Source organism: Microtus pennsylvanicus, chromosome 5, assembly GCF_037038515.1.
Source record: "Microtus pennsylvanicus isolate mMicPen1 chromosome 5, mMicPen1.hap1, whole genome shotgun sequence".
Lineage (NCBI taxonomy): Eukaryota > Metazoa > Chordata > Mammalia > Rodentia > Cricetidae > Microtus > Microtus pennsylvanicus.
This window is the reverse complement of record NC_134583.1, coordinates 75,122,725-75,149,101: the sequence shown is the minus strand read 5'-3', so window position 1 is coordinate 75,149,101 and position 26,377 is coordinate 75,122,725. Positions and strand designations below refer to the sequence as shown.

Genomic DNA, 26,377 nt, shown 5'->3' with positions numbered 1-26,377 from the left:
AGCAAGCCACCTTGTATGTGTAGCTCACGCGTAATTCCGTGTTTTGCAGACTGGGAAAAGTCTCTGAAAAGCAGATGGAATGCCAAGTCTGTGTATGTGGTTGGAAGTGCCACCGCATCTCTAGGTGAGGAGTTGTGGGAAGATGAAGGTTCGAATCCTAGGTGGGATGGGTGAGATTTCATACTCAGACCATGTACAACCTGGAACCTGTGAACTGCTTATTTCTGGAATTTTCCATTTAGCATTTTCAGGCCATAGTTGGCCAACAGTAGCTGAAGTGGAGGGAAATGAAATGGCAAAGCAAGGATGAGGGACCACACATGCCTCCTGTATTAAGGGCCAGCCTTATTAAGTCCTCCTGTCTCAGTTCAGTTTCTGGGGACTTCAGGTTTCTTGGCTCACTTGTCCCTGGTAGCATGGGTCAGCAGTGCAGTGCAGGGACAGCTTTGGTCCCAAACAGAGTTTGTACCTGCAGGAGGTTTCTCCCTTAGTCATAGTACATTCCTAATGCTCGAGGAATGAAAAGCTGATGGTGTTCCCATTGAAGCTGTCATTGGTGACAACGTAGGTACCAGTTGTATGGCCCCTAAACGCAATACCCACCATACACCTTTCCTCTGGAAGTCATGTGTTCCTCTGTGCAGGTAGCAATGCTAAGTGGGGCCCTGCCTTTGTCCACATCCTCTGTCTGGAGAAGGCAGGGAGCCTTCACTGTCTGCTTCTTGTTCTCTCCAAGGAGAGCTTTGTTGGATATGGTGGCAAATGCCTTTAATCCCACCCACCACCCCGGAGGCAGAGGCAGGAGGATCTCTGTGAGTTGGAGGCCAGACTAGCCTATATAGAGAGCTCCAGGACTACACTGAGAGAGTGGCTAGGATAGCATCCTCCCTATGTTACCTGTGTCCATAGCGATATGGGTCCTTGTTGGTTGTTGTGAAACATTTTCTCTGTGCCCTCCATTCTGGTCTGGCCATGTCAGCCCATTATCCCTTTCTGGAAGGGAGCTGCTCACATCTCCCTAATGAAATGAGGGCTCTTTAAAGGGATGCTTGCAAAACTTAGTGGTCACAAATGCTCACCATCTCCTGACTGATAAGCAGATGCCAACAGTTGACCTCATTATCACATAAGCCGAAGGCAGTCCTGCAGGGCCCCTGTTTTTGGCTCATTGTAGATAAAGTAAGTGGGGTTCAAAAAAGCTAGTTAAGACAAAGACCCTGTCTAGGGAAGGTGTGCCCAGGACACCCTCATCTCAGAAAGGATAGCTGCGGTCTTTCTACTTGGCGTCCAGAGGACACTTCTCTGTGACTGGGAAAACAGTGCCTGTCCATTTGTACTTTAAAAGGGTTTCAGTAACCGGCAAAGAATTCACCTCTTCATCATTTTCCAGTGAACAAAATCGGCCTGGATGCGGAAGGAGCACACAGTGGCAATGCAGAGAAGCTTGCTGAATATATTTGCTCCAGTAAGTGAAGACCACCTCACTTGAGATCCACCCTCCCCCACAAGACATGCTCCCAAGCAGAGAACTGGTTCCCATAAAGTTGTCTTTGGTCATCACGTGGACCAGCCCTAGGGCTGTGTGGATTTAGGTAGTGATTTGCCTTAAGCTAAGTGTGGGGTTTTAGGCATCTGAAGAATACAGAGGAGGATTTGGAGTGAGGACAGGAGGATTGAGAATGCCCTCCTCTATGCTGTCTCCTCTCTTCTCTGTGTGTCTAATCCAGCTGTAGACACAGGTCCTTGCAGCTGTGTCACCCAGCCACACGGACTGAAGTAGTAGGATCCTCTTGCTCTGTCAGCCGGGGGAATCCAGACCTGCTCTCAAGGTCAGCCAGCTGGTGTTTACAGTTTGGCACGCAGGTCTCTGTCAGAGCTGTCAGACTCTAGCTGGAACAGGGGAACATCTGGGGAAAATGTAAACCCTGGGTCTTGGCTCTAGCTGTGTCTGTAACGTGCTGAGCCCTCTGAGGAAGGGCAGGGTGGAGTACTAACATAGCTTTGGTTTTCCTCAAAGGTTGTAGGATCTGGGCATCTTCTTTTCTCCTTAGTGTATTATCGGGGTGAAGAGAGAAGGACTGTAAATCTTTTTATGGCGTCTCAAACAATGACAAGCATTGACAAAACAAAACAAAAACCAAACAAATATGTTAACTATGTCCTCTCGAAGTGTTATTGGCTTATGTGATCTGTAAACATATAGGCTCAAGTCCTTCTGAGGTTCTCATGCAGTAAGCTACTCCCATTGCTGGAAGGTCTCTAGCTTTTACATTTTAGTGTTCCTCTGGAAGCTGCTCCTAAATCCTGAACTTTGGACTAGGGCTCCCTAGATCTAGACAGACCCTGGCAGAGCGACCTGCAGGTTTCAGCAGCAGTCAGGGAGTGGCAGAGGCCCTCTCCAAGCTGCCGATTCTCTACTTTTTTCAGTATGGAAACAGACATCTCTCTTGGTAGCTTTGACTGTTGATTTGACGTAGTCTAGAGTGACCTGAAGAATCTCAATTGAGAATTATTCAGATCAGACTAGACTGTAGACATGTCTTTGGAGTATTGCCTTGATTGATAATTGACGTAGGAGGGTCCAGTCCACTGTGGGCAGCACCATTCCTGGCCATTCTGGGCAAGTGGCCCTGGGCTTCACAAGAAAGCTATCTGGGCCTAACTAAGCCTGTGAGCAAGTTGGCAAGGATCTTTCCTCTACAGTCAGTTTTTTTTTTTTTTGCTTCAAGTTCCTGCTCTTCCTTCCCTCAGTGATGGACTATAAACCTGTCAGCAGAAATAAACCCCTTCCTCCCTAAGTTGTTTTGGTCAGTATTTATCGTAGCCATGGAAATGAATCTAGAGCATCTTTTTATTTAAATTATTTAACTGATACAAAAAATTATGCATATTAATGACATATCAGTTTCTTTTAAAAACAATTTCAAATCCAGGGGTATAGTTGAGTGTCAGAATTTCCTTCATGTCTGTTGTTATGTCCCCCTTTTTATTTCTGATTTTGTTAATTTGGATATTAACAAAATTCTGCCTTTTGCTTAGTTTGGATAAAGGTTTGTTTATTTTGTCGATTTTCTTGAAGAACCCTTTGTCTCATTAACTCTTTGTATTGTTTTCTTTGTTTCTATTTTGTTGATTTCAGCTCTTAATTTGATTATTTTCTGCTGTCTAGTCCTCCTGGGTGAGTTTGCTTCTTTTTGTTCTAGAGTTTTCAGGTGTTCTGTTAACTCACTAGTGTGGGATTTTTCCAACTCCTTTATGTAGGCATTTAGTGCTATAAACTTTCTTCTTAGCACTGCTTTCATTTGTGTCCCAGAAATCTGGGTATGTTATGTGGTAATTTTCATTGAATTTTAGGAAGTCTTTAATTTCTTCCTTGACCCATTGATGATTCAGGTGGGCATTGTTTAATTTCTATGTGTTTGTGGACTCTCTGAAATTAGTGTTGCTGTTGAATTCTAATTTTAAGCCATGGTGATCTGATAAGATACATGGGGGTTATTCCAATTTTTTGTATCTGATGAGGTTTGCTTTGTTACCTAGTGTATGGTCAGTTTTTGAGAAGTTTCCATGAGGTGCTGAGAAAAAGTTATATTTTATATTTGGATGGAACATTCTATAGATGTCTGTTAAGTCCATTTGAGTCATAACATTTGTTAGTTCCCTTATTTCTCTCAATTTTCTGTCTGACAGACCTGTCCAGTGGTGAGAGTGGAGTGCTGAAGTCTCCCATTGTTAGTGTGTGGGGTTTAATGTGTGATTTAAACTTTAAAAGTGTTTCTTTTACATATGAGGGTGCCCTTGTATTTGGGGCATAGATGTTCAGTATTGAGATTTCCTCCTGATGGATTTTTTTTTCCTGTGACTAATATGAAATGTCCTTCTTTGTCTCTTTTCATTGATCTTAGTTTGAAGTCTATTTTGTTAGCTATTAGGATAGCTACACCAGCTTGTTTCTTAGGTCCATTTGATTGGAAAATTTTTTTTCCCAACCCTTTACTCTGAGGCAATGTCTGTCTTTGAGGTTGAGGTGTGTTTCTCGTATGCAGCAGAAGAATGGATTGCGTTTTCATATCCAGTCTGTTAGCCTATGTCTTTTTATAGTTGAATTGAGTCCATTATATTAAAGGCTATTAATGACCAGTGATTGCTAGTTTCTGTTATTTTAGTTTTCATTGTTGGTGATGTTATTGTATGTGTTTTTCCCTTCTTTGGGATTTTCTGCTGTGAGATTATCTATTGTCTATGTTTTTGAGGATGTAGCTAACTTCTTGGGTTGGAGTTTTTCTTCTTGTATTTTGTGTAGGGCTGGCCTTGTGGCTAGGTATTGGTTCTGTCATGGAATATCTTGTTTTGTCCATCTATGGTGATTGAAATTTTTGTTGAGTGTAGTAGTCTGGGCTGGTATCCGTGGTCTCTTAATGTCTACATAATGCTTGACTAGGACCTTCTGGCTTTTATTGTTTCAATTGAGAAGTCAGGTGTAATTCTGATAGGTCTACCTTTATATGTTACTTGTCCTTTTTCCTTTGCAGCTCTTAATGTTCCTTCTTTAGTCTGTATGTTTAATGTTTCGATTATTATGTGGTGAGGGGACATTTTTTTTTATCCAGTCTATTTGGTGTTCTGTTAGCTTTTTGTATCTTCATATTGTATATCTTTCTTTAGGTTGGGAAGGTTTTCTTCTCTGATTTTGTTGAATATATTTTTTGTGCTTTTGAATTGGACTTCTTCTATCCTTATTATTCTTAGGTTTGGTCTTTTCATGGTGTACCATATTTCCTGGATATTTTGTGTTATTCTTTTGTTAGATTTAATGTTTTCTTTGACCGATGAATCTATTTCCTCTATTGTATCTTCAGTGCTTGAGATTCTCTCTTCCATCTCTTATATTCTGCTGTTTATGCCTGCATTTGTGGTTCCTGACCATTTTCTCATAATTTCTATTCCTATAATTCCCTCAGTTTGTGTTTTCTTTACTGTCTCTGTTTTGGTTTTCAAGTCTTGAATTGTTTCTTTTATCTGTTTGATTGCTTTTTCTTGATTTTCTTTAAGGGATTTGTTGATTTCTTCCATTTTTTTTTGTCTTTTCCTCCATTTCTTTGAGGGAATTTTTCATTTCCTCTTTAAGGACCTCAAACATTCTCCTAAAGTTAATTTTAGGTCATTTTCCTTTTTTCCCTTTTTTTTATTGATTTTTTATTGAGCTCTACATTTTTCTCTGCTCCTCTCCCTACTCTCCCCTCTCCTTTAGCCCTCTCCCAAGGTCCCCATACACCCAATTTCCTCAGGAGATCTTGTCTTTTTTTACTCCCCTAGGTCATTTTCCTCTGCTTCATCTATATTTGAGTATTCAAGTCTTGCTGTTGTAGGACCACTAGTTTTTGTTGGTGTCGTGTTGCTCTTTGTGGTATTGAGTGTGTTCTTACCTTGTCTACCCATCTTTTCCTCTAATTGGTGTAGTTGGGGCTGTGTCTCTAGTGATCAGTCTTCCAGATGCTTGTTCCATGAGGAACATTTCCTTCTTTTGTGCCCACAGGTTAGTCCCTTCCTGGGAAGGCAGCTGAGCTGACTGACTATTCATATGTGAGCCCCACATGCCTACGTGGCAGGTCTCGGCCAGACAAGCCTGTGTCCTCAGCAAGCCCTGCACCACTGTAGCCCAGCCTTAGGGATAAATGATGAAACTTGAGTTCTATGCTTCCAACCCAGCTAGGAATAACAGTATGAAGAGATAAATGGCAAGGGAGAGTCAAGAATCATCTAGAAGCTCCTTCCATGCCTTTGGAGCAAGGCTTGCTGGAAAGTTGAACTGTTTTGGTTTCCCATAGGTGCTCTACAAGTAGCTTTAGTCCCTAGCTTCCTGCACCTTCAGGCCACAACCCTCACATAAAGATACAGGAGAGCCTCCTGGGCTCAGGTGGCAAGCACTGCACCTGAGAGTGTCTTTAAACTGTGTGCTCTGGAGGTCCCAGCAGCACTTTGCTGGAGAGACAATTCAGCAGGCAGCTGTGATCTATATTAATCATTTCCCAAACCATGTGCTTGTCTATGTTGGTACCAATATTTACAGAGCAGTTTACATAAAATATCCACCAGCATCTCACTGTTGCTTGTACTTCAAACACAGTGGCCTACAGCTACTCTTGTCACTTAGCTACTGCTTCTCAGAGCCAGTGCTAGCCGGGGAGAGTTCTTTCCATTCTTCCTCTGATCTCAGTCACCAGTGCGTTCAGAGGGATTGTCATGGTATAGGGAATATGTGATGTTTGTGAATGACCAACACTCATTACACTGTTTGATCTGATATGGAAGAAATGGTTGGTTTTAGTAGAACATGTTGTGTTCACAGTTGAGGAAGGTTCTTGCATCTGACAATCCCTCAGTTTGGTTGGATGGTTTTGTTGCAACTTGCAAAGTGCTCAGGGCTGAACATTGCCTTGGGTCTCCACAGGTGGAGGTGGGTGGTGGGGCAGAGTGAGATTCAGAGCCATTGGAGCAGCCTTCTGTCATCTGTGCCCTTTAGGTTCAGGGGCTGTTGGCATGACTGGGCACATAGTAGGCTGGGAAGTTGTCCTTGTTGGAGGTGGCTACAGTAGAGCCACTCCAAAGTGCCAGTTCCTTACTGTCTCCTGCACCTGTGCCTGGCTCATCCAGAGCCCCCTCCACAGCTAGGAAATATGCCCAGTGCCAGTCCCTACTTACTTTCTTACTTAGTTAAGTACAAGGCCTGGATTCCAGATAGGGACCATGAATCTGACAGAGAGTTCAGGCAGCAAATAGGACAGCGGTGCTTTGTTTCTGTGACTGAGTTTTCTAGGCTCTTTGCTCAATTTTCCCTCTTTGGTTCTTCATGAACCCTTCAAGGCCAAACAGTACAGCGGTTACCCTTCCTAGTGACAGGCGCTGGAACTGAGATCTTACAGCAGAGCTGAGCCTGGGGCGCCCAGCTTTGCCCTCCTGGGAGTTGCTTTGTGCAGCGTCCCCCTTGGGGATTTTACAAGTTTTCCAGTGTCTGATGGTATGTTCACAGGGTTGTCTTCAGCACTACCTCTCCCTTTGAGATTTTACCGGCTCTACAATGTCTTGTTGTGTGTTCACAGGGCCATCTTCAGGACTGCCTCTTCTCTTTCCCTGTGGAACTATCAAAGGAGATACTCTTCCGAAAATGCTCAAGGACAAAGGTGACTAGGATGAGCTCATAGCATCCCCGAAGATGAATGTTCTGAGGCCCAGGAAGAACACAGAGCTAGGATGCAGTTGGGTCTCCTGGCACAACTGTGGGATTCATGGAGCAGCCAGGATCAGAGCTGTGTGGACAAACTCACACAAACATGAGAGCCAAAGGCATCTGTGGGTAACGGATGAAGGCTGTGGTTCTGGGCCTTTCTCTGCTAACTCAGCCTTCCTGACTGCGGATTGATTCCACAGCACTCTGCAGGCCACAGAGGGCTGGGCAGGGTCTTTTGCCCCCTTGCTGAGCTTTCCATTTCTAGGAGTTGGTGCTTAGAGGCGTGGTGACAGTCCCCATCAGCTGCACTAGGGTGGAGAGGCCCTATCCCATCCTCAGGATGATGAAGCCTGTCTCCTGGTTTTGATTGTGCACAGGGATCCCCATGGAAAGCATGCATGTCTATCAGACAATTCCACACCCTGGGATTCAGGGGAACCTGGAGAGCTACTATGAAAATCAGGTATGTAGAGTTCTAAGGGAGAGCAAGTCCTGGAAGGGCAGGCCCCAGTGTAGGAGCGTGAGTTGGGGGTATGAGTTTGCAGTGTTGATTCTCCTTTGGGTGACTGAGCAAGTGGCTTTTCTGCTGCTCCATTTGTGTGTCTGTGATCTGGGAATAGACCCATGCAGTGAAAGTTTTATAAAGATTAAAGAAGATAATTCATACAAAGCTGCTTGTGTAACATCTCCCATATACAAAGGCCTGGAATATACAGTGGTCTTGTTATTGCCTCTGTTCTCCATTCCGTGGGGCAGAGGCTGGGCCCACACTGGGAAGAACTCACTGTGGAGTCTGAATTGGGATTGGGAGACCTGGGGCAAGAGAGCGGTGAGCGCTTCTTACATTAATGGCTAGGTCCATCATTTCCATTCAGAAGTCTCATCCCTTTGCCCTCCTGGGACAGCTTCTGCAGATCATGCCTGTTCTGGGGGTTCTAATGGACAATCCAGCACAGAGAAACCATACAGGCTAGCTAGTTGTCTGCTCTGTCCCTAGTGGGTAGAAGTTGACAGATGCCAACAGGAAGCCTGTTAATTCCATGAGGGCTGTTTAACCCCACGGGCTGGAGGTGCCTCCACTGCTGATGCTGAGCTCCAGAGTCAGTGTCTTCTGGTCAGACCGACTGAGGGCCAGCAGAGCACTCGGTCAGTGGGAATTGCAGCCTCTCCCACCTCAGCCTGCTTTACAAACAAATCCTTCCAACTCTGCTGCGGTGGTCTGAGAATGACACAGAGCCCGAGAGTGTACCGATGCAGAGCCCCTGGCACAGAGCCCGAGAGTGTACCGATGCAGAGCCCCTGGCACAGAGCCCGAGAGTGTACCGATGCAGAGCCCCTGGCACAGAGCCCGAGAGTGTACCAATGCAGAGCCCCTGGCACAGAGCCCGAGAGTGTACCAATGCAGAGCCCCTGGCACAGAGCCCGAGAGTGTACCGATGCAGAGCCCCTGGCACAGAGCCCGAGAGTATACCGATGCAGAGCCCCTGGCACAGAGCCCGAGAGTGTACCAATGCAGAGCCCCTGGCACAGAGCCCGAGAGTGTACCGATGCAGAGCCCCTGGCACAGAGCCCGAGAGTATACCGATGCAGAGCCCCTGGCACAGAGCCCGAGAGTGTACCAATGCAGAGCCCCTGGCACAGAGCCCGAGAGTGTACCAATGCAGAGCCCCTGGCACAGAGCCCGAGAGTGTACCGATGCAGAGCCCCTGGCACAGAGCCCGAGAGTATACCGATGCAGAGCCCCTGGCACAGAGCCCGAGAGTGTACCGATGCAGAGCCCCTGACACAGAGCCCGAGAGTGTACCGATGCAGAGCCCCTGGCACAGAGCCCGAGAGTGTACCGATGCAGAGCCCCTGGCACAGAGCCCGAGAGTGTACCGATGCAGAGCCCCTGGCACAGAGCCCGAGAGTGTACCAATGCAGAGCCCCTGGTACAGAGCCCGAGAGTATACTGATGCAGAGCCCCTGGCACAGAGCCCGAGAGTGTACCAATGCAGAGCCCCTGGCACAGAGCCCGAGAGTGTACCGATGCAGAGCCCCTGGCACAGAGCCCGAGAGTGTACCGATGCAGAGCCCCCTGGCACAGAGCCCGAGAGTGTACCGATGCAGAGCCCCTGGCACAGAGCCCGAGAGTGTACCAATGCAGAGCCCCTGGCACAGAGCCCGAGAGTGTACTGATGCAGAGTCCCTGTGGGGTCTAGAAGGGTTGAGTTGATGAGCTGAGGGATGCTGTCTAGGGGCAAAGCTAGCGCTCATCTTCTCATTTCCCCTAGGGTGTCCCAGCCAGCATCACATTTTTCAGCCCCTCCGGCCTTAAGTACAGCCTGGAGTACATTCAGGCGTTATCTGGTGGCAGATTTGATCAGATTAAGGTATGGTACTCTATGGACTTCAGCCTTTACTCTTTATCCTTTGCATGTTGAGTCAGACACCTGTGAAGTGTCTGGAGAGTCGGGAGGGTCCCTGCGACTTCTTTACTGGTGCTCTGCCTACATTGCTGGTATCCTCTGGGTGGATCTTACTCTAATTTGGGGATATTAACCCCAGGTTTTTTTGTTCTGTCTAGCCAACTGTCTAGCCATCCCTGTCCCTGCATGGCACTGTCCTTGATAAGTCGAGGACTCAAGTGAGATCCTTCTGGCAGGATTTGGTGTGCGTGTTGGTGCCTTCCATGCCTTGACTGAAATGGTTTTCTAGTCTAGAAACATTCATCTTTGCTGTTACTTAAAGGATTCCCATCCACACTCTCAGGGACTGTATTTGTTGAGTCTTTAAGTAGCATCACTCTTGTGGCACCTGCAACAAGTGCCTTTGACCAGACTCTACAGGGACCGAGGAGAAGTACAAAGTGTGGCTAGAACCCAGGGACAGTAGGTCCCATCCCCACCCCCCAGAGCTCACTTCAGTCAGGTGATGCCAACACTTGGGCTTATCACAGCTGCATCTCACAGGTGTGTCCCACCTGGACTCAGACTGCCCAGTTTCAAGGTGGAACGTTAGGTGCAGAGCAGCTGAGCCCTGCCCTAGTTCACACAGCTGAAAAGGACGACGCCATGGTTAAAGGCCAGGAAGATACGTGCCAGGCCGTGGGCTGTGGTGATACATAGCCATGGTCCTAGCAGTTGCCTGGCAGTGGTCAAAGTTCTTGAAGCCATAGCTTGTGCTAGTCTGGTTGTGGGATCCAGCAGGATGGGGGTGACTGTCCTTACCGGGGAAACCCTCCTTACAGGCTTCGACACCTTGCCAGCATCATATAGCACATTATTAGAAGGCCAACTTCTATGAGGGGTGAAGTGGAGGAAGGTGGCACCTGAGTCCTGTACAGAATTGAAGAGAACGGTCCATGGGTGCTCAGCATAGTTACTGACTGAGTGAGTTCTTGGGCACTGGGGAAGGGTTAGCAACAGTGCCAATGCTGCTCACATGTCTCTGTGGATGTGGTGGATGAGTCATCGGGTAACCGTGAAGTGCCTGAGCAGCTTTCTGATGGGAACGTGCCTCAGAACTCACCTGGGCTGACCATACTGGTCTACCTTAATAAGAACTCATACCACGAAAACCTTACTCTGTCCCTGTCCTAAGCAAACCCAAGTTAGAGCAAAATAGACACTTGGAATTTCAACTCAGGGCTTTGCTGCCAGTACTGTCTAGACTCATGGAACAGCTGGGGCATAGCAAAGGTGCCCATCTTAAATCTGTCCCATTCCTTTCTGCAACCTGTGGGTTCTTGGCATCCCCAGTCATCATACTGCCGCTGTTCAGTGCACCACACACCAGTACTTACAGATGCCGCTGTTCAGTGCACCACACACTGTACTTACAGATGTCGCTGTTCAGTGCACCACACACTGTACTTATAGATGCCGCTGTTCAGTGCACCACACACTGTACTTACAGATGCCGCTGTTCAGTGCACCACACACTGTGATTACAGATGCCGCTGTTCAGTACACCACACACTGTACTTACAGATGCGGCTGTTCAGTGCACCACACACCAGTACTTACAGATGCCGCTGTTCAGTGCACCACGCACTGTACTTACAGATGCCGCTGTTCAGTGCACCACACACTGTACTTACAGATGCCGCTGTTCAGTGCACCACACACTGTGCTTACAGATGCCGCTGTTCAGTACACCACACACTGTACTTACAGATGCCGCTGTTCAGTGCACCACACACTGTACTTACAGATGCCGCTGTTCAGTGCACCACACACTGTGCTTACAGATGCCGCTGTTAAGTACACCACACACTGTACTTACAGATGCGGCTGTTCAGTGCACCACACACTGTACTTACAGATGCGGCTGTTCAGTGCACCACACACTGTACTTACAGATGCCGCTGTTCAGTGCACCACACACTGTGCTTACAGATGCCGCTGTTCAGTGCACCACACACTGTACTTACAGATGTCGCTGTTCAGTGCACCACACACTGTACTTATAGATGCCGCTGTTCAGTGCACCACACACTGTACTTACAGATGCCGCTGTTCAGTGCACCACACACTGTGATTACAGATGCCGCTGTTCAGTACACCACACACTGTACTTACAGATGCGGCTGTTCAGTGCACCACACACCAGTACTTACAGATGCCGCTGTTCAGTGCACCACGCACTGTACTTACAGATGCCGCTGTTCAGTGCACCACACACTGTACTTACAGATGCCGCTGTTCAGTGCACCACACACTGTGCTTACAGATGCCGCTGTTCAGTACACCACACACTGTACTTACAGATGCCGCTGTTCAGTGCACCACACACTGTACTTACAGATGCCGCTGTTCAGTGCACCACACACTGTGCTTACAGATGCCGCTGTTAAGTACACCACACACTGTACTTACAGATGCGGCTGTTCAGTGCACCACACACTGTACTTACAGATGCGGCTGTTCAGTGCACCACACACTGTACTTACAGATGCCGCTGTTCAGTGCACCACACACTGTGCTTACAGATGCCGCTGTTCAGTACACCACACACTGTACTTACAGATGCGGCTGTTCAGTACACCACACACTGTACTTACAGATGCGGCTGTTCAGTGCACCACACACTGTACTTACAGATGCGGCTGTTCAGTGCACCACACACTGTACTTACAGATGCCGCTGTTCAGTGCACCACACATTGTGCTTACAGATGCCGCTGTTCAGTACACCACACACTGTACTTACAGATGCGGCTGTTCAGTACACCACACACTGTACTTACAGATGCGGCTGTTCAGTGCACCACACACTGTACTTACAGATGCGGCTGTTCAGTGCACCACACACTGTACTTACAGATGCCGCTGTTCAGTGCACCACACACTGTACTTACAGATGCCGCTGTTCAGTGCACCACACACTGTACTTACAGATGCCGCTGTTCAGTGCACCACACACTGTACTTACAGATGCGGCTGTTCAGTGCACCACACACCAGTACTTACAGATGCCGCTGTTCAGTGCACCACACACTGTACTTACAGATGCCGCTGTTCAGTGCACCACACACTGTACTTACAGATGCCGCTGTTCAGTGCACCACACACTGTACTTACAGATGCGGCTGTTCAGTGCACCACACACTGTACTTACAGATGCGGCTGTTCAGTGCACCACACACCAGTACTTACAGATGCCGCTGTTCAGTGCACCACACACTGTACTTATAGATGCCGCTGTTCAGTGCACCACACACCAGTACTTACAGATGTGGCTGTTCAGTGCACCACACACTGTACTTACAGATACCGCTGTTCAGTGCACCACACACCAGTACTTACAGATGCCGCTGTTCAGTGCACCACACACTGTACTTATAGATGCCGCTGTTCAGTGCACCACACACTGTACTTACAGATGCCGCTGTTCAGTGCACCACACACTGTGCTTACAGATGCGGCTGTTCAGTGCACCACACACTGTGCTTACAGATGCCGCTGTTCAGTACACCACACACTGTACTTACAGATGCGGCTGTTCAGTGCACCACACACTGTGCTTACAGATGCCGCTGTTCAGTGCACCACACACTGTGCTTACAGATGCCGCTGTTCAGTACACCACACACTGTGCTTACAGATGCCGCTGTTCAGTGCACCACACACTGTGCTTACAGATGCCGCTGTTCAGTACACCACACACTGTACTTACAGATGCGGCTGTTCAGTACACCACACACTGTACTTACAGATGCGGCTGTTCAGTGCACCACACACTGTACTTACAGATGCGGCTGTTCAGTGCACCACACACTGTGCTTACAGATGCCGCTGTTCAGTGCACCACACACTGTGCTTACAGATGCCGCTGTTCAGTACACCACACACTGTACTTACAGATGCGGCTGTTCAGTGCACCACACACTGTACTTACAGATGCGGCTGTTCAGTGCACCACACACTGTACTTACAGATGCGGCTGTTCAGTGCACGACACACTGTACTTACAGATGCCGCTGTTCAGTGCACCACACACTGTACTTACAGATGCCGCTGTTCAGTGCACCACACACTGTACTTACAGATGCGGCTGTTCAGTGCACCACACACCAGTACTTACAGATGCCGCTGTTCAGTGCACCACACACTGTACTTACAGATGCCGCTGTTCAGTGCACCACACACTGTACTTACAGATGCCGCTGTTCAGTGCACCACACACTGTACTTACAGATGCGGCTGTTCAGTGCACCACACACTGTACTTACAGATGCGGCTGTTCAGTGCACCACACACCAGTACTTACAGATGCCGCTGTTCAGTGCACCACACACTGTACTTATAGATGCCGCTGTTCAGTGCACCACACACCAGTACTTACAGATGCGGCTGTTCAGTGCACCACACACTGTACTTACAGATGCTGCTGTTCAGTGCACCACACACCAGTACTTACAGATGCGGCTGTTCAGTGCACCACACACCAGTACTTACGGATGCCGCTGTTCAGTGCACCACACACTGTACTTATAGATGCCGCTGTTCAGTGCACCACACACTAGTACTTACAGATGCCGCTGTTCAGTGCACCACACACTGTACTTACAGATGCCGCTGTTCAGTGCACCACACACCAGTACTTACAGATGCGGCTGTTCAGTGCACCACACACTGTACTTACAGATGCCGCTGTTCAGTGCACCACACACCAGTACTTACAGATGCCGCTGTTCAGTGCACCACACACTGTACTTACAGATGCCGCTGTTCAGTGCACCACACACTGTACTTACAGATGCCGCTGTTCAGTGCACCACACACTGTGCTTACAGATGCCGCTGTTCAGTACACCACACACATACTTACAGATGCGGCTGTTCAGTGCACCACACACCAGTACTTACAGATGCCGCTGTTCAGTGCACCACACACTGTACTTACAGATGCCGCTGTTCAGTGCACCACACACCAGTACTTACAGATGCCGCTGTTCAGTGCACCACACACTGTACTTACAGATGCCGCTGTTCAGTGCACCACACACTGTACTTACAGATGCGGCTGTTCAGTGCACCACACACCAGTACTTACAGATGCCGCTGTTCAGTGCACCACACACTGTACTTACAGATGCCGCTGTTCAGTGCACCACACACTGTACTTACAGATGCCGCTGTTCAGTGCACCACACACCATTACTTACAGATGCCGCTGTTCAGTACACCACACACCAGTACTTACAGATGCCGCTGTTCAGTGCACCACACACTGTACTTACAGATGCCGCTGTTCAGTGCACCACACACTGTACTTACAGATGCCGCTGTTCAGTGCACCACACACCAGTACTTACAGATGCCGCTGTTCAGTGCACCACACACTGTACTTACAGATGCCGCTGTTCAGTGCACCACACACCAGTACTTACAGATGCCGCTGTTCAGTGCACCACACACTGTACTTACAGATGCCGCTGTTCAGTGCACCACACACTGTACTTACAGATGCCGCTGTTCAGTACACCACACACCAGTACTTATAGATGCCGCTGGCAGCAGTACTTACAGATGCGACTGTTCAGTGCACCACACACCAGTACTTACAGATGCGACTGTTCAGTGCACCACACACCAGTACTTACAGATGCCGCTGTTCAGTGCACCACACACCAGTACTTACAGATGCCGCTGTTCAGTGCACCACACACCAGTACTTACAAATGCGGCCGTTCAGTGCACCACACACTGTACTTACAGATGCCGCTGTTCAGTGCACCACACACCAGTACTTACAGATGCGGCTGTTCAGTGCACCACACACTGTACTTACAGATGCCGCTGTTCAGTGCACCACACACCAGTACTTACAGATGCCGCTGTTCAGTGCACCACACACCAGTACTTACAGATGCCGCTGTTCAGTGCACCACACACCAGTACTTACAGATGCCGCTGTTCAGTGCACCACACACTGTACTTACAGATGCCGCTGTTCAGTGCACCACACACTGTGCTTACAGATGCCGCTGTTCAGTGCACCACACACTGTACTTACAGATGCCGCTGTTCAGTGCACCACACACTGTACTTACAGATGCCGCTGTTCAGTGCACCACACACTGTACTTATAGATGCCGCTGTTCAGTGCACCACACACCAGTACTTACAGATGCCGCTGTTCAGTGCACCACACACTGTACTTATAGATTCCGCTGTTCAGTGCACCACACACTGTACTTACAGATGTCGCTGTTCAGTGCACCACACAGCAGTACTTACAGATGCGGCTGTTCAGTGCACCACACACCAGTACTTACAGATGCCGCTGTTCAGTGCACCACACACTGTGCTTACAGATGCCGCTGTTCAGTGCACCACACACTGTACTTACAGATGTCGCTGTTCAGTGCACCACACACTGTACTTATAGATGCCGCTGTTCAGTGCACCACACACTGTACTTACAGATGCCGCTGTTCAGTGCACCACACACTGTGATTACAGATGCCGCTGTTCAGTACACCACACACTGTACTTACAGATGCGGCTGTTCAGTGCACCACACACCAGTACTTACAGATGCCGCTGTTCAGTGCACCACGCACTGTACTTACAGATGCCGCTGTTCAGTGCACCACACACTGTACTTACAGATGCCGCTGTTCAGTGCACCACACACTGTGCTTACAGATGCCGCTGTTCAGTACACCACACACTGTACTTACAGATGCCGCTGTTCAGTGCACCACACACTGTACTTACAGATGCCGCTGTTCAGTGCACCACACACTGTGCTTACAGATGCCGCTGTTAAGTACACCACACACTGTACTTACAGATGCGGCTGTTCAGTGCACCACACACTGTACTTACAGATGCGGCTGTTCAGTGCACCACACACTGTACTTACAGATGCCGCTGTTCAGTGCACCACACACTGTGCTTACAGATGCCGCTGTTCAGTACACCACACACTGTACTTACAGATGCGGCTGTTCAGTACACCACACACTGTACTTACAGATGCGGCTGTTCAGTGCACCACACACTGTACTTACAGATGCGGCTGTTCAGTGCACCACACACTGTACTTACAGATGCCGCTGTTCAGTGCACCACACATTGTGCTTACAGATGCCGCTGTTCAGTACACCACACACTGTACTTACAGATGCGGCTGTTCAGTACACCACACACTGTACTTACAGATGCGGCTGTTCAGTGCACCACACACTGTACTTACAGATGCGGCTGTTCAGTGCACCACACACTGTACTTACAGATGCCGCTGTTCAGTGCACCACACACTGTACTTACAGATGCCGCTGTTCAGTGCACCACACACTGTACTTACAGATGCGGCTGTTCAGTGCACCACACACCAGTACTTACAGATGCCGCTGTTCAGTGCACCACACACTGTACTTACAGATGCCGCTGTTCAGTGCACCACACACTGTACTTACAGATGCCGCTGTTCAGTGCACCACACACTGTACTTACAGATGCGGCTGTTCAGTGCACCACACACTGTACTTACAGATGCGGCTGTTCAGTGCACCACACACCAGTACTTACAGATGCCGCTGTTCAGTGCACCACACACTGTACTTATAGATGCCGCTGTTCAGTGCACCACACACCAGTACTTACAGATGTGGCTGTTCAGTGCACCACACACTGTACTTACAGATACCGCTGTTCAGTGCACCACACACCAGTACTTACAGATGCCGCTGTTCAGTGCACCACACACTGTACTTATAGATGCCGCTGTTCAGTACACCACACACTGTACTTACAGATGCCGCTGTTCAGTGCACCACACACTGTACTTACAGATGCGGCTGTTCAGTGCACCACACACTGTGCTTACAGATGCCGCTGTTCAGTACACCACACACTGTACTTACAGATGCGGCTGTTCAGTGCACCACACACTGTACTTACAGATGCCGCTGTTCAGTGCACCACACACTGTGCTTACAGATGCCGCTGTTCAGTACACCACACACTGTACTTACAGATGCCGCTGTTCAGTGCACCACACACTGTGCTTACAGATGCCGCTGTTCAGTACACCACACACTGTACTTACAGATGCGGCTGTTCAGTACACCACACACTGTACTTACAGATGCGGCTGTTCAGTGCACCACACACTGTACTTACAGATGCGGCTGTTCAGTGCACCACACACTGTACTTACAGATGCCGCTGTTCAGTGCACCACACACTGTGCTTACAGATGCCGCTGTTCAGTACACCACACACTGTACTTACAGATGCGGCTGTTCAGTACACCACACACTGTACTTACAGATGCGGCTGTTCAGTGCACCACACACTGTACTTACAGATGCGGCTGTTCAGTGCACGACACACTGTACTTACAGATGCCGCTGTTCAGTGCACCACACACTGTACTTACAGATGCCGCTGTTCAGTGCACCACACACTGTACTTACAGATGCGGCTGTTCAGTGCACCACACACCAGTACTTACAGATGCCGCTGTTCAGTGCACCACACACTGTACTTACAGATGCCGCTGTTCAGTGCACCACACACTGTACTTACAGATGCCGCTGTTCAGTGCACCACACACTGTACTTACAGATGCGGCTGTTCAGTGCACCACACACTGTACTTACAGATGCGGCTGTTCAGTGCACCACACACCAGTACTTACAGATGCCGCTGTTCAGTGCACCACACACTGTACTTATAGATGCCGCTGTTCAGTGCACCACACACCAGTACTTACAGATGCGGCTGTTCAGTGCACCACACACTGTACTTACAGATGCTGCTGTTCAGTGCACCACACACCAGTACTTACAGATGCGGCTGTTCAGTGCACCACACACCAGTACTTACGGATGCCGCTGTTCAGTGCACCACACACTGTACTTATAGATGCCGCTGTTCAGTGCACCACACACTAGTACTTACAGATGCCGCTGTTCAGTGCACCACACACTGTACTTACAGATGCCGCTGTTCAGTGCACCACACACCAGTACTTACAGATGCGGCTGTTCAGTGCACCACACACTGTACTTACAGATGCCGCTGTTCAGTGCACCACACACCAGTACTTACAGATGCCGCTGTTCAGTGCACCACACACTGTACTTACAGATGCCGCTGTTCAGTGCACCACACACTGTACTTACAGATGCCGCTGTTCAGTGCACCACACACTGTGCTTACAGATGCCGCTGTTCAGTACACCACACACATACTTACAGATGCGGCTGTTCAGTGCACCACACACCAGTACTTACAGATGCCGCTGTTCAGTGCACCACACACTGTACTTACAGATGCCGCTGTTCAGTGCACCACACACCAGTACTTACAGATGCCGCTGTTCAGTGCACCACACACTGTACTTACAGATGCCGCTGTTCAGTGCACCACACACTGTACTTACAGATGCGGCTGTTCAGTGCACCACACACCAGTACTTACAGATGCCGCTGTTCAGTGCACCACACACTGTACTTACAGATGCCGCTGTTCAGTGCACCACACACTGTACTTACAGATGCCGCTGTTCAGTGCACCACACACCATTACTTACAGATGCCGCTGTTCAGTACACCACACACCAGTACTTACAGATGCCGCTGTTCAGTGCACCACACACTGTACTTACAGATGCCGCTGTTCAGTGCACCACACACTGTACTTACAGATGCCGCTGTTCAGTGCACCACACACCAGTACTTACAGATGCCGCTGTTCAGTGCACCACACACTGTACTTACAGATGCCGCTGTTCAGTGCACCACACACCAGTACTTACAGATGCCGCTGTTCAGTGCACCACACACTGTACTTACAGATGCCGCTGTTCAGTGCACCACACACTGTACTTACAGATGCCGCTGTTCAGTACACCACACACCAGTACTTATAGATGCCGCTGGCAGCAGTACTTACAGATGCGACTGTTCAGTGCACCACACACCAGTACTTACAGATGCGACTGTTCAGTGCACCACACACCAGTACTTACAGATGCCGCTGTTCAGTGCACCACACACCAGTACTTACAGATGCCGCTGTTCAGTGCACCACACACCAGTACTTACAAATGCGGCCGTTCAGTGCACCACACACTGTACTTACAGATGCCGCTGTTCAGTGCACCACACACCAGTACTTACAGATGCGGCTGTTCAGTGCACCACACACTGTACTTACAGATGCCGCTGTTCAGTGCACCACACACCAGTACTTACAGATGCCGCTGTTCAGTGCACCACACACCAGTACTTACAGATGCCGCTGTTCAGTGCACCACACACCAGTACTTACAGATGCCGCTGTTCAGTGCACCACACACTGTACTTACAGATGCCGCTGTTCAGTGCACCACACACTGTGCTTACAGATGCCGCTGTTCAGTGCACCACACACTGTACTTACAGATGCCGCTGTTCAGTGCACCACACACTGTACTTACAGATGCCGCTGTTCAGTGCACCACACACTGTACTTATAGATGCCGCTGTTCAGTGCACCACACACCAGTACTTACAGATGCCGCTGTTCAGTGCACCACACACTGTACTTATAGATTCCGCTGTTCAGTGCACCACACACTGTACTTACAGATGTCGCTGTTCAGTGCACCACACAGCAGTACTTACAGATGCGGCTGTTCAGTGCACCACACACCAGTACTTACAGATGCCGCTGTTCAGTGCACCACACACTGTACTTACAGATGCCGCTGTTCAGTGCACCACACACTGTACTTACAGATGCCGCTGTTCAGTACACCACACACCAGTACTTATAGATGCCGCTGGCAGCAGTACTTACAGATGCGACTGTTCAGTGCACCACACACCAGTACTTACAGATGCGACTGTTCAGTGCACCACACACCAGTACTTACAGATGCCGCTGTTCAGTGCACCACACACCAGTACTTACAGATGCCGCTGTTCAGTGCACCACACACCAGTACTTACAAATGCGGCTGTTCAGTGCACCACACACTGTACTTACAGATGCCGCTGTTCAGTGCACCACACACCAGTACTTACAGATGCGGCTGTTCAGTGCACCACACACTGTACTTACAGATGCCGCTGTTCAGTGCACCACACACCAGTACTTACAGATGCCGCTGTTCAGTGCACCACACACCAGTACTTACAGATGCCGCTGTTCAGTGCACCACACACCAGTACTTACAGATGCCGCTGTTCAGTGCACCACACACTGTACTTACAGATGCCGCTGTTCAGTGCACCACACACTGTGCTTACAGATGCCGCTGTTCAGTGCACCACACACTGTACTTACAGATGCCGCTGTTCAGTGCACCACACACTGTACTTACAGATGCCGCTGTTCAGTGCACCACACACTGTACTTATAGATGCCGCTGTTCAGTGCACCACACACCAGTACTTACAGATGCCGCTGTTCAGTGCACCACACACTGTACTTATAGATTCCGCTGTTCAGTGCACCACACACTGTACTTACAGATGTCGCTGTTCAGTGCACCACACAGCAGTACTTACAGATGCGGCTGTTCAGTGCACCACACACCAGTACTTACAGATGCCGCTGTTCAGTGCACCACACACTGTACTTACAGATGCCGCTGTTCAGTGCACCACACACTGTACTTACAGATGCGGCTGTTCAGTGCACCACACACCAGTACTTACAGATGCCGCTGTTCAGTGCACCACACACTGTACTTACAGATGCCGCTGTTCAGTGCACCACACACTGTACTTACAGATGCCGCTGTTCAGTGCACCACACACTGTACTTACAGATGCCGCTGTTCAGTGCACCACACACCAGTACTTACAGATGCCGCTGTTCAGTGCACCACACACTGTACTTACAGATGCCGCTGTTCAGTGCACCACACACTGTACTTACAGATGCCGCTGTTCAGTGCACCACACACTGTACTTACAGATGCGGCTGTTCAGTGCACCACACACTGTACTTACAGATGCCGCTGTTCAGTGCACCACACACCAGTACTTACAGATGCCGCTGTTCAGTGCACCACACACCAGTACTTACAGATGCCGCTGTTCAGTGCACCACACACTGTGCTTACAGATGCCGCTGTTCAGTGCACCACACACCAGTACTTACAGATGCCGCTGTTCAGTGCACCACACACCAGTACTTATAGATGCGACTGTTCAGTGCACCACACACTGTACTTACAGATGCCGCTGTTCAGTGCACCACACACCAGTACTTACAGATGCGGCTGTTCAGTGCACCACACACTGTACTTACAGATGTCGCTGTTCAGTGCACCACACACCAGTACTTACAGATGCCGCTGTTCAGTGCACCACATACTGTACTTGCAGATGCCGCTGTTCAGTGCACCACACACCAGTACTTACAGATGCCGCTGTTCAGTGCACCACACACTGTACTTACAGATGTGGCTGTTCAGTGCACCACACACTGTACTTACAGATGCCGCTGTTCAGTGCACCACACACTGTACTTATAGATGCCGCTGTTCAGTGCACCACACATAGTACTTACAGATGCCGCTGTTCAGTGCACCACACACTGTACTTACAGATGCGGCTGTTCAGTACACCACACACTGTACTTACAGATGCCGCTGTTCAGTGCACCACACACTGTACTTACAGATGCCGCTGTTCAGTGCACCACACACCAGTACTTACAGATGCCGCTGTTCAGTGCACCACACACCAGTACTTACAGATGCCGCTGTTCAGTGCACCACACACTGTACTTACAGATGCCGCTGTTCAGTGCACCACACACTGTACTTACAGATGCGGCTGTTCAGTGCACCACACACTGTGCTTACAGATGCCGCTGTGGCCTTGGGCTCTGCAGCTGCCAGGAAAAAAGGGTTTCTGGGATAACATTGATCACAACAACTGTGAGTTATTCCAGAGCCAGAAAGCCAATATGAAATAATGGGAGTCTTCCTTCATCACTGGGACTGTGCCTGCCCACATGGGTACTGTTAAGGTTGACAGGGGGCAGAGTCCTGAGATCCATGCATTGGGTGGTTTGGCATTCTTATTTTAGTTTGCCCCAGATTTGCACAGTGGCCTTCCTTCCACTGTAGGAGTGTGTGTGAGACCAGTGTTTATACAGTGCTATTTAAAGTGCAGGGGTTCACAGAAAGTTAAGGAGTAACCTATGACCTGTGCTTACTGCTTATGGCTGACTCACATAGAATACCACAAAGGAGCCATGGCAGAACACCGAGAACTTTACGGCACCTGCCACCAAATGAATGAAAGCCACTGCATCTTCTTTTTCGTTCCTGTCTTCTGTGTGACCACGTGGCCTGTGAGGTGGCTATCTGTGCCATCAGTGAGCATATGCCTGTGCCCAGCACTGAACAAGTAGTTCACCCTGATCACCTCATGCCCAGTGGACAGCCTGGTTGGAGATAAGGTGGGGGCAGAGGAAGTGGATGCCGGGATTTGAACCCTGGCCTTCCAGCTTATGACTATTCTGTGTTCCTGGGGATCCAGATCCACCTTGGCACCCCATACTCCCCAGCTGCTCCCACCCAGAGCCCCTGAAATTGAAGCAGAACTGTCTGCAGTTAGAGCCCCTGAGGAAGATGGTGTCTACCCCAGGCTTCATCCCCACACACCCAGTCCTAAGGACATGTTCACTTGTATCAGGAGGTGATAGTGAGATCCTGACTGGAGGGATTGTGCAGACCCTGAAGCCAGCTTCAGATTAGGTGGCACTGTTGTTTATATGAAACATCACACAGGAATGGCGTCCTAACAGAAAGTCTGTTCAGATGACGCCTGCACACAGGATAGTGAGATCTTGACTGGAGGGATTGTGCAGACCCTGAAGCCAGCTTCAGATTAGGTGGCACTGTTGTTTATATGAAACATCACACAGGAATGGCGTCCTAACAGAAAGTCTGTTCAGATGACGCCTGCACACGGCCCTTGCTGTGGCACTGAAGCTGTGTCTCTTGTGTCTTGCCTCCTTGCAGTTTGTAGCCATTGGCCCCAGTACAACTCGTGCTATGGCTGCCCAGGGCCTGCCTGTGAGCTGCACAGCGGAGAGTCCCACCCCACAAGCCCTGGCTGCAGGCATCAGGAAAGTGCTGCAGCCGGACAGTTGCTGCTGAGGCCATGCGGGGCCAGCTCCTTCCTCGTGCACAGTACAGCTTGTGCTGCCTCTAGGATAGAGCCCCGAATCAGGGCTCTGGATAAGCTGCTGGCAGCATATCACTGTCTTCGTGAGTCCAGCTTGGAACCCAGGCCAGGTGTAACTGGCCATTGGACCCTGGGGGAACTTCCTGAACCTAGAAAAAAGGAAATGAAATCATCCACATGGTTACTTGTGCGTGCAGCCCACTTTCCTTTTAATTCTCTTTCTTATGTATATGGGGGGGGGGGTCTTGTCTGTATGTTTCTGTGCCATGTGCATGCCTGGTGCCTGCAGAAGCAAGGAGAGGGTGTCAGATCCCCGAGAACTGGAGTTAGAGACAGCTGTGCATCCCCATGGGGGTACTGGGAATTGAACCCAGATCCTCTAGAGAACAAGTGCTTTCAATCACTGATCCATCACTCCAGCCCAATATTATCATGTGTGGTTTTTGGTGCAAAGTTGTGTTCGGGGGCAACATACATGGTCTTTCTCTGATGCTGACCTGGTTAAGAATGATAAATTGTGAAATGTTTATTCATTATACAAAAACAAAACAAACCACTGAGCCAAGCATGGTAGCACATTCATCATCCCAGCATTCAAGGGAATGGAGATGGAGACAACACAGCCATGCACTTAAGGCCAGCCAGGCCTATATAGTGAGATGCCATCTCAAAAATCCAAATAAAAATAAACAAGACCTAGAGTTCTGACTTTTGCTGTGGATAATTATGCTTCAAATATGAAGATTTTATCTCCTGAAATATAACTGCAGGATATCGATCAGGCTAACTGCTTTTGGAGAGGTAGAGGAGAGAAAAGGAAGAGAAGATGGAAACGTAGCGCCCCGCAGAAAGAGGTTCTGAAAAATCTGTCCCCAAACTTTATTTCTTCTAGGTCAGTGGTTCTCAACGTGTGAGTCATGACCCTTCAGAGGGGGCCACATAGCAGACATCCTGCATATTAGATATTTACATGATTCATAACAGTAGCAAAATTACAGTTATAAAGTAGTAATGAGAAAGATTTTATGGCTGGTGGGTCTCCTCTACACGAGGAACTGTATTAAAGGGTTGCAGCATCAGGAAGGTTGAGAACACTGACCTGGGCAGTCCTGGTCTAGATTTGAGCTGCATTAAGAAACGTGGCTGTGGGCTGGTGGTAGGAAAGACGGCTTGCACAGGCAGAGCTGTCTTCGTGGAGGGCAGGTTAGAAGGCATCTTCCATGAGGGTACACCCTGCCCAGCCCGATGCCGTGGGAAGCTGAGGGTAGACAAACACTGATGGCAGCAGAACAGGAGGCTCCTCACCATCTTAGAGGAGGCATTTACAGAACGTTATCTCCAAACTATAAATGCCTCATGTATGGTCTTCTCTCTCGGGTGCCAAGTGGCCCTGGTCACAGCAAGGCTCCCAGAGGGGCAAGGCAGGCTTGGGTGCAGGTGGGGACCTTGCATGGCCTTTGACATGAGCTTCCAGGCTCAGCTCTAGACTCCAGGGACTGAAGGGTTGCCTCTTACTCCCTCAGGTTGTGTGTGCTATGTTGTAGACCTCGGTGGTTCTAGTCTCTCCTCACAGACTCACCACGGCCTGGGACTCCACAATAAGTACCCGTGTTCAGGAACAGTCAGGTACCCAGGGCTTCCATGGAGCTGTTGCACACATACATACACTTCTCGGTAGACATAAATGTATGTGTCTGCAAAAATAGTCACCGTGGCCTTGCCCCACCACAGGAGCTTGGTCCCCCTTTCTTGCACTGGTTTTAAGTTTTACTTTTCTATATATTGATTAGACATTCTATTTTTAATTATATTATTTACTATTTATTTGGGCAGCAAGCAGTGAGTATGCTCATGGAGGTCAGAGAGCAACTTCGCAGCAACCGGCTCTCTCCTACCATGTGGGGCCAGGGATTGAACTTAGGACATCAGGTTTGGCAGCAATTGCCTTTACCTGCTGAGCCATCTTGCCTACCCTAGACATACTTTTCTTCTCCATAAAGAAAAGCAACCAGTAAGAAGAAAAATGGCCACAAAGTCTAAAAACAAATTAGCATGCCCTAAGCCCCAGATCACCCAGAAAAAAGCTACTGGAATAGGAGCAAACTGAGGGTTATGGTCTGAAAGCTGCAGGCCTACTCCTAAACGGCACGTTGTAGGGCTCAGGCAGGGCCTTCATAGAGCACAGGTGCATGCATCCTGCACTTCTCCCTCAGTTCATTTAGGAGCAAACTCGACCAGGAAAGTCAATACAGGAGAGCAATCCACAGGCTCACCTCTCCAAAGTACCATAACCCAAGAGCAGAGGAAGTGGAGTTCTCACGCCCATGAGAAAAGGAGCCCTGGGGTCTTCAAAGGCAGCTCACCAGGGCCACAGAAGCAGCTTCCTAGCAGGCACACTTAAGAGCCAGGTGAAGAATGCCTGCTTGCTTATAAAAGGGTCCCACCATGTTCCGCTCCCTCAGAGGAGAGACGGGGACGCAGCAAGGTAGGACCAGAGTGTCCCAGTGGGACC

General features: G+C 49.2%; 1 protein-coding gene across 5 annotated transcripts in view; it reads left to right on the top strand.

Moving 5' to 3' along the window:
• Uros (uroporphyrinogen III synthase) overlaps window positions 1–24,049 on the top strand; it is a 30,589-nt gene extending 6,540 nt beyond the window's left edge. For all 5 annotated transcript variants that reach the window (XM_075972572.1, XM_075972571.1, XM_075972573.1 and 2 more), the window contains 6 exons: window positions 50–124; window positions 1,391–1,465; window positions 7,101–7,181; window positions 7,606–7,691; window positions 9,502–9,600; window positions 23,700–24,049. In XM_075972572.1, the coding sequence (XP_075828687.1) occupies window positions 50–124; window positions 1,391–1,465; window positions 7,101–7,181; window positions 7,606–7,691; window positions 9,502–9,600; window positions 23,700–23,837 (554 nt within the window). In that variant the 3' untranslated portion in view covers window positions 23,838–24,049. The remainder of the gene's footprint in view (window positions 1–49; window positions 125–1,390; window positions 1,466–7,100; window positions 7,182–7,605; window positions 7,692–9,501; window positions 9,601–23,699) is intronic.
• The last annotated feature ends 2,328 nt before the right edge of the window (window positions 24,050–26,377 follow it).